Source organism: Lutjanus erythropterus, chromosome 3, assembly GCF_056507025.1.
Source record: "Lutjanus erythropterus isolate fLutEry1 chromosome 3, fLutEry1.hap2, whole genome shotgun sequence".
In the NCBI taxonomy this organism is placed as follows: Eukaryota; Metazoa; Chordata; class Actinopteri; order Lutjaniformes; family Lutjanidae; genus Lutjanus; species Lutjanus erythropterus.
Window position 1 is genome coordinate 27,699,571 of NC_139319.1, and position 14,477 is coordinate 27,714,047.

Consider the following 14,477-nt stretch of genomic DNA (forward strand, 5'->3'; position numbering starts at 1 on the left):
CTAAACAAGGCTTGAAAAAACAGTGAACAGGATGAGAGACTGATAGAGAAGAACAGCTGCTAAGTGATTATAAGGGCTAGAAAAACAAAATGCTTTAGTCCTCAAAGGTCACTGAGGGAAAATAAAGTGTTGCTGATTACAGAGTGGAAAGTTGGTTTTAAGGACAGAGATATGATGCCCGCAGAGATTAGGAAAGAAGAATAGATTGTGAGGAGACTGCAAGTGTAAAGGAAAAAGAAATGAGTTTCAGGTTCTCGGGTTGAAATATTTGTTTTGTTATTAGCCTCTCAGGACTCTCCCAGTTGATTTCCATTCCATCACCCTCATGTGTGTATTGTTATGTAACAGTAATAAATGATGACTTTACCAAATCCCCCACCCCCTGCTGCAACCACAGGGCTTATTGTTCAGTATTCGGTGACACTCTTGCTTGAATTAACCTCTGTGTTCGACACTTATACCCAAGCAAAGAAGAAGTTACATCATGATGTGCTGTCATCCTGAACAAAGCAAATGCCCCCCCTCTGAGCTTCAGAGCTGCATGACACAGTATGGCATCTGCAGGGGGGTGATTACATATCAGGCAGATAGGATACATAACATTTTGATATGTACTCTTTCTAATACATTCAGTCTACAAAAACACCAAAACAACTGCTTGATCAAAGACACCCACTGCAAGATGTAAAAATCTTGACTGACTGTGAAGACGGACATCTGCTGATGTTTTCATTGAATACAGTCTAAGTACGCTACGTCATCCAGCCTCATAAACATAAACATAACCTTTAAGTTTTTATTACATTTTATTATGTTGTTGTAACAATGTCCCCATGATGCTTTCTAGATGAGGTCTACTTTTTTTTAAAAAGAAAACTTTTAATTTAATGTAACTTGGTTGACAAAGAAAATGAGAGAAAATAATGTAAATGATCTTAACTGTACACTATCCCTGGGAGATCATAGATTAAAGATTATGTAATTGCAGGCCATCCTCAGTTAACTGAAAAGTATCCTAAATGTAATCAAACCTTATAAAAACTCTCAAAATTAGACCTGAGAGTATTTATATCCCACATGCATTTCTTTAGATGTCTTATTCTACTCAGGTTTCTTTGTGCTAAGATGTTGCAGAGTTGGTAAAACAATATGCATCACATCTCCTTAGGTAAATGACTAGACTTACTGTCCCAGACCTTTCCTGTTTTTATATTTTGACTATCTAGTATTCCATAACTTACTAGAGGCACATTATTTGTGTTTATTAAATCAATTGGACAGTTCTTACTCTAGCATGGTTCAACATCAACATTAGCCTGATGGCCCGTGGACAAAAACAAACTTACTGTGGAGACTAAATATTTCATGTAGTTTTTTCCCCATACTGCGAGCCTTCGCCGGCACAATGTAGCAATGTTACACAAACATCCCAATTCCATTGCGCCAACAATGTTAAGCCTACCCAAATTGCGGACACGATCTTCACAGGACAGCCAGAACACAAAAGGAAAAAAAAAAAAGGAAAAGAAAAAAACACAGTGAATGGAGCAGAACTGTTTGTAACTAGAATCTGACGCCTCGAAGGGCTTAAGGCACAAATTGTTACACTTCATTTCCATATTCACAGAAACAGCCGCCTCAGTGGAGTGGGTGGGTCAAAGGTCTGGTCCCGAGCTGGTATGGTCAAGTGCGATATCTAAATTGCAGAAGCTGCATTTATTTATTCATTTATTTTTTAAATAAAGGAAACGTGTGACAAAACAGCATTACAATGAATTACTGAAGTTCTTCAGAAGTAAGACAACATATTTGTTAGCTACAGACCACAACAAATGTCACAACATCATGATTTTAATCTGTCAGTTAAAATGAAAATTGTGATGCAAAAGTGATAACTCCCACCAATCATGACTCATCACAATCACAGTATCTGTCAAAATAATCGCAATATGATTTTTTGTTTATTTTGTTTATTTTTTTAAACCATATTATGCAGTCCTTTACAAAACAAACACATTATTTTGTATAGTCACACAGATTTAGTTGAACTGAGCGTTTAAAATTGGTCCCCCAGTATTCATTTTTTTTCCAGCTGGATTAAAATGCCGAGAGGTTGTTAAATGAGTTCATTTAGTTAATAGGCCTACTGGTTATTAGGCCTCCTGTTGTAATTGCTGAGTCGTGCCTCTTTAATCTTGTGTTCACTCGTGCCACTCTCTTCCTCTTCATGTTTTTCTTCTTCCACTCCATCCAGCTCTGGGCATAACCTGCTTGACAAGCGTGTCTTAATGCATAGCGGGGTCCCACCGCTCAACAATAGTCATTAAACTTGTGGATTAGCCCTGTTATTCACTTCAGACTCACACTCAGTCACAGTGAGGCCCCCGGAGGCTGTTGGTGAGACTGATTCTAACAGGACTGGATGAAACGTTTGCTTGACGATGGGCAGTTCACGAGTTTAAGCCAGAGGAAGTCAGTTCAGCTGTAAAGGCTTCATGTCAGAGAGCGCGGGGTGCTCACTCTGCCTGACTGGAATGTAGGACAGGCTTTCACTCTGTGCGTCTCTGTGTCTTTGTCTTTTAGTCTCTCTGCGGGATAAAAGAAATCTTGTTGGAGCGTGGCTGAGTTGGAAAATTAATTTGTCTATACCATAGTATTAGGAAATACAGAAACATGCATTTTAAGAGACTGTGCACTTGAAATTGCCTTCTGGGGTGTCCCTCAGCCTCAGTATGTGGCACGCATGCTCCACCCACTGAGCCTGTCGGTCCTTTGCCGTGGGTGTGGGTTTCGACTCCCACCTGCAGCCCTTTGCTGTGTATCATTAACTCTCTCTCTACCCCCTTTCCTGACTGGCCTTCAGCTGTCTCTGTCGAAATAAAGGCAAGAAGCACAAAAAATAATCTGGGGAAAAAAAAATGCCCTTGTGAAACTTGTAAACAAACTGAGATGACCTTTCATCAGGCTGTGGGTTTGAATAGTGATGTTCCTAGACAGAATAAAATGGCCCAGTGAGAGCCAGAGGGCAGCCGCTGTCTTGTTTCCTCAGAAAATATGTCTCCTAGATGGGACAGAGCAACTAACCTGAAAGGAATTCATCACTGGCATTTTGAAGTGGTAGTCCGCAAGCTCCAGTTTTTCATTTTGTTCAGATTTTTCCAATGTTGCCAGCCAAACCAGGCCTTTTGATCGTCAGTGCATCGGGCCGTTCTCAAGTGATTGAGTTTGGTAATTTAATTTGTAAGTACACATCATCCATTGTGTTGATAAGGCTGGAAGTTATTTATTCCTGTTTTTAAAAAGCAAGTTGTCTGATGTTATACTTTAAATAAAGAAAGAAAATGTTCAATCTTCTTGCTGGTTGTTCTAACACATTCAGCGGCTCTCTTCATGGCTCAAAACATATATATATATTTAAATGATTAAAGTAATATCATAAATGTGTGATGACTAGTCGATTAATGGCTTTAACTGACAACTACTGCTCGACTAAAAAAAAATCTTTAGTCACGGGCAGCCCTAGGTGTTATATTGCTTTTTTTTTTTTTTTTTTTACTTACGCCTTGACTTATGATAATTACTTAAATGTCAAATGCTCATAATACTTAATGTCTGTGAAATTGCTCTCTAGTTGCTACATAGTGCACTACATTGACCTTTTGCCATATTGAGTGTCCTAAATTGTGAGTGTAAGAATTATTTTTATTATTAATAGTTTATTGCATTTACACTATTTTCTGTTAACAATCTCACAATGCAGTGCGTCACATTTTAGATATGAAAACTATTCTTGTGCAACTGCACAGATGTTATTGATGACATAAAATGATTATATTCTTCGTTGTCAGAAATCTCAAACGAACTGGTCTTTATACATTAAACTACTCAGTGTCTATTATATAGGGAGCAGTGAATGAGTGAACGAGTGATTTCAGCCTATTTTCTACTTTGTCAGGATCGGGGTTTATTGCCAAGTAACTTTTCACATACAAGGACTTAACTCAAACATAGTAAGAGAAAAATATAAAGAAAAGTAAAGAACCACTGGTCAAGAAGTGTATAGAAGACAGAAAATTGACAATAACATGAAATAATATTGTAAAATCAAAAGAGAAAAATATGTAGGCCTACAGTATGACTGATATCTGAATGAAAGAGCTATACAGTTTGTGCAGGAACGTGCAAAAGTTTTGACCTTGTCTCGTTACAGACAGTGACTCAGGTTGGTTGTTGGTCTGCTCTCAGGCCGACAGGAGGTGAAGCTGAGAACAGCAGCAGTCTGTTTGCAGGCTGGTCAGAGTGCAGTGCTCGTGTTTATGTATATTTGATTAAGCGAAGCTGCTCTCACCACCTCAGAGTGCCTCATATCTGATGCCCACCTGGTTCACTGTCAGTTGACCCACTTGTCTCAGGTCTGTTTCATAGCTAATGCAATTTGGTGACACAAACATACTTTCGTACTGACCTGCATCATGAGCTCATCCAGACAGCATGGAACTCACTGTTTCACATGTATAAAAGAAATTCTTGTGTTGAATGTCTGCCTGTGTAAACCCTGCAATCCATCCGGTAAACCAAACCTAACTGTGGCTCTAAGGTGACCGTTTGATGATGCCACGGAGTCCAGCTGTCTCTCTGATTTGCCTCAACTCTGGGTCATGCATTATAGATTGGTGCAGAGGCAGACTGTAGACATTACATAGCAGGGCAGAGTCTCACTATTTTAAAATGCTGTGACTGACCTATTCCAAACAGGAGACGTTAGTGGTTGAAAGACCTCTACGCTGCATTCATGTAGCAAAAGACTTTTCTGTTTGGTCAAATTCTGACTCTGACATTTTTGTCTCTGATTCTATCTTAATAATATCACTTCAAAATGATTCTAGGTTTTGTAGATTCTGATAGATGCACACTGAAAGGTATAGTAGTGTATAACTTCTGCAGCAACCAAGAAGTACTCAAGTGACTCTGTTTGCATAGAGAGGAGTTTGTTACAGGTAATCCTGCTCCTCTAAAAACACAGAAAGGAGAAAGAGGTTCAGATATCTTGTTTCAGTGAGGTAATGATTTCCTGAGCAGCTGAAGGCTTTAACTGTGTTCCTCCTCACTGTCTATCTACCTGGAAGTGAGTCAGTTGTCTGTGTCGCCCAGGGGCCCTGCTGTCATTACTGGATAATGGAGATGGAGCAGTGTCCTGGATCTGATCGCCTTTATTTAGCTGCTCCTCTCTTTTCTCTTTGTCCCTGACCCACATACACACAAACACACACGCACAAGCAGCCATACGCTTACAGCAGGTGTCGATCTCACCATTTTGCATGCCACAGTCAGTGTGGACATTATGCACAAAGGTGACAAATGTTAACTGTGCCTTTGTGAAACAAAACTTGTGTTGTAGTATTTCAGTGATACAGAGGATCAAGACTTGAATTAATGATGTCATCAGCACCAAATTAGTTTATTGAGTTTATTCAAATGGATTTTGAGGTGAATGTGACGCTACTGGTTGTGAAAATGAATGATTTGTTGTTCCTCACCAACACCCGAAAGGAGTTGACTTGCTATGACTGCTCTAAACCCTCATTCCATGAGGGATTACCAAGGCTGTTCATTAAAAATGCCAAGACACACAGGCACATTTTTTGTGTTGTCATCCTTGTAGTTGCAGTCACTAATGCACCAAAATCTAGAAGTTCTTGGTCTTAGCCTGCAGAGGGCAGCATTTCCTTAACTTTTACCATCAGTGTGCAGACATTGGGTTGTTTCAGTGAAACAGCAGCAGAATGGTTGCTCATATGCTGAAGAACGACCGTCACATCAAGACTCAGGATCTGCACATTTATTCTCTATAAAGACTAGCACAGGACACAGTCTGCGCTCTGTCCCCAGCACAAAAGCTGTCCATGCTTTTCTGGTAGTTTGCAGCTACGTCTCTCATGCATGCTTTGTGTGTCATCAATTAAAGGCCCCCTGCTATAACACATAACCCAAAAACTATGTAGACACATTCATGGTCATTATAACGTAGGGCTGGTGGCACAGAAATATTTTGACTGATTTTGATGGCAGAGAATATTACAAGTTTTCAAAATGTTTGCAAAAATGAAAAATAAAGACAACATGAACAACAAATTGAGTAAACTACATCAGCAGCAAATCGTCAGTTTAATGGGGGGAAAAATAAGATGTGAATAAAAGTAATAAATTAATGATTTTATTTGATGAGAAAATGTAACAATGCACTGCAGTCATTACCTACATTAAAATCAGAGAGGACAAAAACACACAGCAACAGCTGAGGGGCAGGCTCATTAATGACGGGTTACATACCATCTTTTATAAAACTTCATAGGCGGTCATATACCGTACATTAAAGAGGAGCCTCCTTCTCTGGGTTCTCTGCAGAGCATGTATGATGTAACTGTATAACTTTTGAGGGATTGGGACACCCAGGGTAGATATGTTGTGGAAAAACTGCACGAGAGTGAAGGTTTTAGTAGAAACAAGCACTAGTCTCACAAGAGTTTTGCAAATTAAGGGTTCCCTTCAAGACATGACTGAGAGAGGGCGGCGTGCAGCTCAGAAATTAATTTATGGCAGTTGATGTTCTTATTGTGGAAGGCAGACATTTCTACAGTTACTATCTCCAAAACTGAGCAACTCACATTAAAACTATGTAGACTGCTAAACAGCACTACAGGTAAAAGGAAAAATATGTGTTTTCAATTTAGGGGTGAACTGTCCCTTTAACTGCTTACTTGACTTTGAATGTTCTTAATTTGGTGATGTCCAAACATTTAATTTTCCTTTCTTCTTGTTGTTTTTCAGATGTTTCTGACAGCAGAGTCCTGAGAATGTGGGATCTTGTCTTCCAATAAGATGCGTGGATCAGGGCCCTGGAATGGATACTTTTCTAAATTACAGTTCTGCGCCTGACAAGGACATGATGACTTACTGCCCTTTTGGAAATACTGCAGAACTTCTGTGCAGTGTCTAGAATGTATAAGTGGAAGGACTGTAGCTCTGTGATGTACTAAACGTATTATCAAACCATACATGTAGAAATCCAAAAGGAAAAGAAGCTGCAAAATCTGCCCAAAGGAGAATGGGTTTGACATTCTGTGAAATCTCAATATAGAGCGTATAAGAAGCTGTAAAGAGCACTGCTGATTTTTCTCAGACAAGCAGCAAGAACAGCATTAGAAAGCCAATGGGCCAGTAAAAACCTGGTCATCCCAGCTCAGAGGAAAGTTACATCATTGTAGAGGGGCTGACCCAGAAATGAGTGTTTCTCAGCCCACTGAGGGTTCCCCTGTGAGGGGGAAAAGTGGATCCACCATGAGGCTCCCTCTCCACAGTGCAGGAGACCACAATGGGAATGCTTTCCCAATTTCCTCTTCCTCCTCCTCCTCGTCCTCCTCCTGTATGGGGGAGTCATCTCCTGAGTCCCTGCGGAGTCTGAGCAGCCTCAGTGGGGGGCGGACTGACAGCCCGCTGGACTATGACATGTTGGAGGTCACGCTCACGACAACAGTGATGACCAAAACGGATCAGATGACGGATGTGGTTATTTCAAAATGGGTGCCAGAGGAGGAAAATAAACCAGATGACGATGATGTCTCGGTGGGGAAGATCCCGACAGAGCTAACAGAATCCAATGACAACTCTGTGTCTGTTTACCTTGACGCCAACAGCGGCGAGTACCACCAAGACACCTGGAATGACAACGACAACCTGACGCTGGCCCTGTCCCTGACCACGAACAATGGCAATAATGACCTCAGCAGTGGAAGTGGTAATGGGAGAAGGCATGGTTCCGTAACTCCAGACTCCGACGCAACAGAAATCCCAGCTGATGATGATGATGATGATGAAGAGGAGGCTTTGTTTCTGTCTGTGAGCTCTGACATGGGTGTACGGCGAAGCAGCACGACCCTCACGAGCTCAACCAGACAATCCAGTGACAACGTCCTCCTCACAGAGGGCACCGTGGCTCAGAGTGTAGCTGATGATGACGATGAAAGGTCAGAGCTGGTGTCAGAAGAGCCTGAGGTTGCCTGTCCTCTTGTGGAAGGTCAGACAGAGCCTCCTGCTTCTGAGGACCTTAGTGAAAACACCCAGATATCATCTTCTTCTCCCTCTTCTACTAATCCAACTCAAGATGCTGAGGAAGTCACATCTCCTCCACCTGAGGAAACTGAACGAAGTGCAGTGGGCCCCAAACCTCACACCAGTCAGGCAGCCAGAGCAGCAAAGGTCAGATCAAACACTGCTACTTCAGCTGCTCCCAGGACAGCGGTGTCCACAGCCGTCAAACCATCCAGTGTGGAGGCAAAGAGAGTTTCTAAAGTGGACCTAAAAAATGTCAAGGCTAAAGTTGGATCACGGTCCAGCCCGTCTCCTCCTAAAACACCCAGCCAGGTACTGTATTGTTACTGAATGTCTCACATGCTTGGGCGCAAATCCTGGAGGACACGAGTCCCCCACCATTTTCTAAAAACATGAAGCCACCCTCAATAAGTTATTTAGAAATAATGGAATGGTAATAATGTCTATTGCCTATTGTGCTTATTCACACACACGCACTGTAATTTTGGAGATTTTGTTTACCCCCTCTGGAACCAAAAAAGTGTAATGATTAAAAAAATTTAAGACCATACAGCATGTTTAAGAGGTGCTGGATTGTTTTCACACCATTATGTGTAATCGAATGTTAATTGAAGATCATTTATCAACTAATCACCTTTAACAACTTAACTGATTAAGAAAATATGAACAAGTGATGCTCTGTATACTGTTTCTCTGGAGCTCACAGATTTTCTCAGTTTGGTTTGGTCTGCTTTGTTAAGGTTCATTTGTGCAAACATTAGATATAAATATGTATGGAGCCTTCCGTGTCTACTCTGCATTCATTTCTTCCATATTTGTGCACATTTTCTGAAAGCTTACAGACATGGATGAAACAGAGTAGTACCACTGGTAGTCGTGGGGGCAGTGTAGCAGACACTGTCAGGCAAGACAGCAAAGTTTTAAAAGTTTTAAAAATCCAATAATATTGGAAATTATGTTATGCTGCACATGACGACTCCTGCCTCCACTTTTCCCTGTTTCTTAAGACAAAATTACAATCTCAACCAGAGTCACCATGTTTATTGTTGTCAGAAACCTTTTATTCTTCTTCTTTGGGGTAATTTTTAACTCTACGCAATGCCCTCTAGTGGATATGTTTCTGAATTTGACAATGTAAGGGACATATTATGTGGGCACAAAATCTGCAGACCTAATTATTAACTAATTATTAACTTATCAATATTTGTTTTGTTTTTATATCGATATATTGCGACAACCCTACTTCTGTCCAACATCTGTATTCCTCTTCTACTCAGCAGAACAAATCTGCTCCAGCCAATGCAAAGAGAGCTGTTCCCAGGAAGGAGGAAGCACAGACTGGGGACGGAAAAAAGCATAGGTCACCTGCAGGTCCCGTCAAAGTGGCCGTGGTGCTGAGACCCATCAGAGGAAAGAGCAGCAGTGTCAAAACCAACCACAAGACGGCAGCCAGTGACTCGGCTCAGCCAGAGAAGAAGAGTGTGGCCACCGGTCGAACGCTCTCTACTTCAACCAGCTCTCTGGGGTCTGAGGTGGTTGAGGAAGGACCTCTGGACTCTCCCAGAAAGGCTGTCCAGGAAGTGCCTGATAAGCAGGAAACAACTGAGGGTGTGAAGACACATTCAAGTGAAGATGCTCCTGAAGAGGACCAAAGGGAAGGGACTGGAAAGGCTTTACTGACAGAGGCCGCTGTGGAGAAACCAAGGACTCCGTGCAGGGTGAGTACTGTGAACATGTTCAGGTGTGTTTTAATTGAACATCTCCGCCTCCAGGTTGTGTGTTTAGTCACAGCTGCCCCTATTAAAATGTCATTTTTCATTCAGATGCCAACAAGATTCCAGTTCTGGCTCAAGATACAGGTTATGTAACAAAGCCATTGTGAAACAGATAAGTGTTGTCATGTGCTGCAACACAATAATCTGATACAACCTGTGCAGAGGAGTAATTGGGTTGATAAGGTTTTTAAAACCAGAGAAAAAAGAATTTGTGGATATAGAATAACAAAAACACTGTTTCCAGTGGTTAGGATTTAAAGTTTATGCTAAACGTTAGATACAGATATGGATGGACTCCTCTGTCTGAACTCGTCCGTATTCTCCCCTGTTGTCTGAAAGCTTATGAATATAGACAAAACAGAGGACTTCTGGTATTCTTGGGGACAGAGTAACAGTGTAGCCGAGAGACTCAGCCAGAGGACATGATGGAAATTTAAAAATCCACAAGTATTGAGAGTAATGTTCATTGTCAGTTTCTCAGTGGAAAGAATTCTCCATCCATGTGTCGCGATGCATTTAATGGCCACACAGACAGCCACCATCTACAACACTGTCTGTTTTTGCCTCTTTCTTAAGAGATACCTCGTTACAACTTCCTCTAGTGCGCCATGTTGGTTGTTTTCAAAAACGTTTGACTTTTCTTCTTCTTTGGGATAACATTTGACTCTAGTCAAGGTATTGCTTAACATCCTTGCCATTGTAAGGGATGCATGGAAGTATGTAGGCGGTGACAGTTGCATCACTGAAATGGAGGATTTTATTTTTGTCTGTAAAAGGGCATAAATTTGGCTTCAGTGGCATCCAGCAGTGAGGTTTGTGCAACAGCTCAGCACTACTTGTGTCACCCTGCTCCTCCATGCATGTGGGAGAAACTACAGTGGCCACAAAAAACATGTCCAAGTTGGTGTTAAATTTTCCCATTCTGGACTACTGTAGAAATGTGGCAATGCCACATGGCGGACCCACACCCTCTGTAGATATAAACAGCTTATTCTAATAACAAAAACGCAACAATTCTTATTCTCAGGTGACTACACACTAATGAAAACATATATAAATATTAATATTCCACCCCTGCCATATTATACCGATAGATCCCTCTAAATCTTACCCACTGGACCTTTAAAAAAGAGCTGTAACTGTGCTCATATTAGAGTTTTATTTATTTTATTTTTATAAAAGGAAAGTAGTGTATCATCGCCTGAAAATAAGAATTGTTCTGTTAGCTTAGAACAAGCCAATCATATCCATGTATTTATGTTGTAGTGTCATGTTTCCTCATTGGCCCAGAATGGACAAACGGCCACTACATAGGGCCTTTGGTGGAGGATGAGGCAAGTTGGTTGCAATCTGCAAGCTCACAGCTAGATGCCACTAAATCTTACACACTGCCCCTTTAAAATTACTTGGTATAGTTAAACTAAAATCTTAAAATCATGCATATAATAATCAAAAACAAGAACAACCATCCATGGTAGCACACAAACAAACATACAAACAAAACAAAATGCACAATATTCATAGCGTGAACAGAAGTACACAAATAATGACTAGTTGGTGTCATGGTATGTGCTTAAACAGGGTATATTGGAGTTTAACATTGTCATTAACATTTGTAGGTCAGCTGAGGCAGGTTGCAATTACGTGAAGTATAATTAAAAACTGGCAAATTATCTAAACGACAAACCAAAAGACAGTGAGCTTTAGTGGTCTGTTGTCTTGAAGTTGCGTTGTTGTTTAGCTTTGTTTACATACACAGGAGAGACAGAGTCAGAGGAGTTAAATTTGTGCACAGTGTTTTAAATGAGGGAGTGGTACGCGTACAGTATGTGTGCTCTGTCTCTGGTATGTGTTTTTAAAGATCCAGGGAGCCAGTGACAGGTTTCAAACCTGCCCCAGCATATTCTCTCTTAGGGTTGTGTCAGCACAGGGTGTGTTTAGAACAGGTTAACTGTGACACACACACACACACACACACACACACACACACACACACACACACACACATACACACACACACACACACACACACACACACACACACACACACACACAGAAACCTATACATCTGCATCAGGCACAAATATGTATAAAAACACTGTACATGGCAAGCTGTGTTTTCTGTGCATCAGCCTTTATTTTTTAAAAGTTGTGAAGGTCAAACAAGGTCATATTCATTTTTAGTCATTTCAAGAAACAACAAGTAACAAGTAAATTCTTGTCACTTACCTCATTCAGTTATTCACACCATAGTGGCATGGACTCAGATCTCTACACTGTAGAACTTAAAAAACTTACTTCAAAAGGTTTTTGAGTTTACAGTCCATCCCTTTAAGGTTTTTGAAGATTTAAATGGTTTTACCCACAAATAATGTTTTGTTCAGATACTTTGCTTTTCGTCTTCGTAAATTTATTGAAGTGAAAGTTCATTCATTCATTTATTCATCATTAATTTGATTTTACATTCAATATTATATTTTTATATTTTCAAGTGAAACAATTGATTTTCAAGCAACTAAATAATTACAAATCAGGTTCACAGCTCATGTGAACAGTTCTTTAAATAATTCTTTTGGGCGGGTTTCTAAAACTCAAGGAATTTCAGAAAGTGTATCTAAAGACAAAAAGGAAATTATTTAATGATCTATTCAGGGGCAATTGCCTTGAAATTATTATTTTTCTTTTTTTCACAGTGTATATGATTTAATTAGATCTGTTTTACCCACTTTATTTTATCAGTATTCAGAGAAATGATGTTACACATGTGCATTAATGTCCACCATGATCCCATTCATATGCAGTATTTCCAAACAGAGCATCAGTCCAGCTGCCAGCTAGCATGTCAACACATGATTTAGTGTGTATTGGTATGCTACAATAATCCGGGGGCTCAGCCTCTCAGCTCAGCTGAAAAGTCGAGGAGACTATAAACTACAGCAACACTCTGAAGTGCTTCATCTTTTCTGAACGAGCCCTGTGTCTGCTGCTGTTAGACTTTGGTTAGGAACGTTTTGAATGAAAGCACGTCTAGGATTTTATCTGAGAAGTTTTTTTCCACTGTTCCCGAAGTTCCTGACTGCTCTATTAGCACAAATAGCTGAGCAATGACAACTACCAACAGTTTCTATAAGTTGAGTCGTTCCTTGTCCTCTGAGAAGACTGAGACAGACGCCATACCCTCATCCACAAACTCACTCCATGTGTGCTGGTGTTTATAGAGCCGTGGGGGTAGGGGTAGGGGTGAGACGGAGAGAGAAAAGAAAATTGGCCTGGTCAGAGCCGGGATTCTCAAGGGGAATGTACAACACAATAGCAACTTTTTTTCCCCTCTCTTGTGGTTGCAGCACACTCCCAATTGTCCCTCCTCCCTCTCTTTCCTCCTCTCTCTTTTCCTCCTCCCCCTCTGTCTCTCCTTCACTCCTCCCCTCTGCTCCTTCACTGCCTCCCTCGCTTTCCCCCAATCCACATTTCTGACTCTGAGCGGGCAATGGCTAACACCATGGTCTCGGTGCGCAATTCTGAGCTGGGGCCCCTCGGCTGGGACGCTGTCACTAAACGTCAGCTCTTCCTACAGAAAGTTTCCTCCAAGCTGGGGCCCAATGCCAGGCAGCAGGGGAGAGGCATCAGATTGGATAAGGGGCCCTCAGGAGCAGCTCCAGGGTCGGGGACCGGACCTCCAGGACAGGGGAGCCCTGGGCCCAGGCAAGCCCAGACTGATGTCTCCGCGTTGAGAGAGGATGGACAGAACGCTGGGGGTGGATCTCCAACAAGAGCGAGGCAGAACCAAACTCAGAGCCAGGGTGAGTTGATATGATTTCTATATGTATGTGGAGACGAAAACATGAGCTATTTCAGTGCACACACACACTCTGACTTCATGAAACCTGACGACATGTAAACACACGCTGCACATGGACTGTTTGTCTGCTCTGCTCGACAACACACTTCTCGGCTTCTCTCTCTGTCTGTCAGCCATATAGGCTCATGTGTCACTATGTGTGCGTTTGTGTGTGTGTGTGTGTGTGTGTGTGTGATGGAAGAAAAACTCCGTCTCTGCAGCAGACTCAGGAAATGAGCAGGCTGACACTGCAGAGCTGCGAGTTAAAATGCCTTCCACATACCACTACATCACACGCGCTCTGTTTACAGGCCCTAACACACACTGTTGTGAGTTTTCCACACTTTGTCACATACAGTGAGCAAGTTGCTGACGGACAGGCATGTACTTATACTGATTGCGTGTGTGCAGCTGGTGAATTAGCTCCTCATCATGTCAGAGTGTTTCAGCTGCAGTGTTGCATAAGAGCAGAGATATATTTTAGAGGTGCAATTGCTTATTAAATTACTTTTAAATAATAATTTCATAATTGATTCACCAGTTTGAGTTATTTCTAAAGAACAAAAGTCAAAATTCTCTGATTCCAGCTTCTTAAATGTGAATATTTTCTGCTTTCTTTACTCCTCTCTGATAGTAAACTGAACGTCTTTGAGTGTCACCTTGTGCTTGACAATAATTTTCACCTTTTTTTTTGTTTACAGACATAACAGCTAATTGAGAAAATAATCAACCAAATAATCGACAATCATTAAAAT

The 14,477-nt window shown here is 41.2% G+C and overlaps 1 protein-coding gene across 4 annotated transcripts in view; it reads left to right on the top strand.

The window, feature by feature from the left end:
• LOC146330182 (uncharacterized) overlaps positions 1 to 14,477 on the top strand; it is an 80,351-nt gene that overhangs the window by 10,206 nt on the left and 55,668 nt on the right. For 3 of the 4 annotated variants that reach the window (XM_084715673.1, XM_084715674.1, XM_084715672.1), the window contains exons 2-4: positions 6,829 to 8,421; positions 9,387 to 9,827; positions 13,459 to 13,684. In XM_084715673.1, the coding sequence (XP_084571799.1) occupies positions 7,282 to 8,421; positions 9,387 to 9,827; positions 13,459 to 13,684 (1,807 nt within the window). In that variant the 5' untranslated portion in view covers positions 6,829 to 7,281. The remainder of the gene's footprint in view (positions 1 to 6,828; positions 8,422 to 9,386; positions 9,828 to 13,458; positions 13,685 to 14,477) is intronic. The other variant, XM_084715675.1, reaches the window with a different exon arrangement.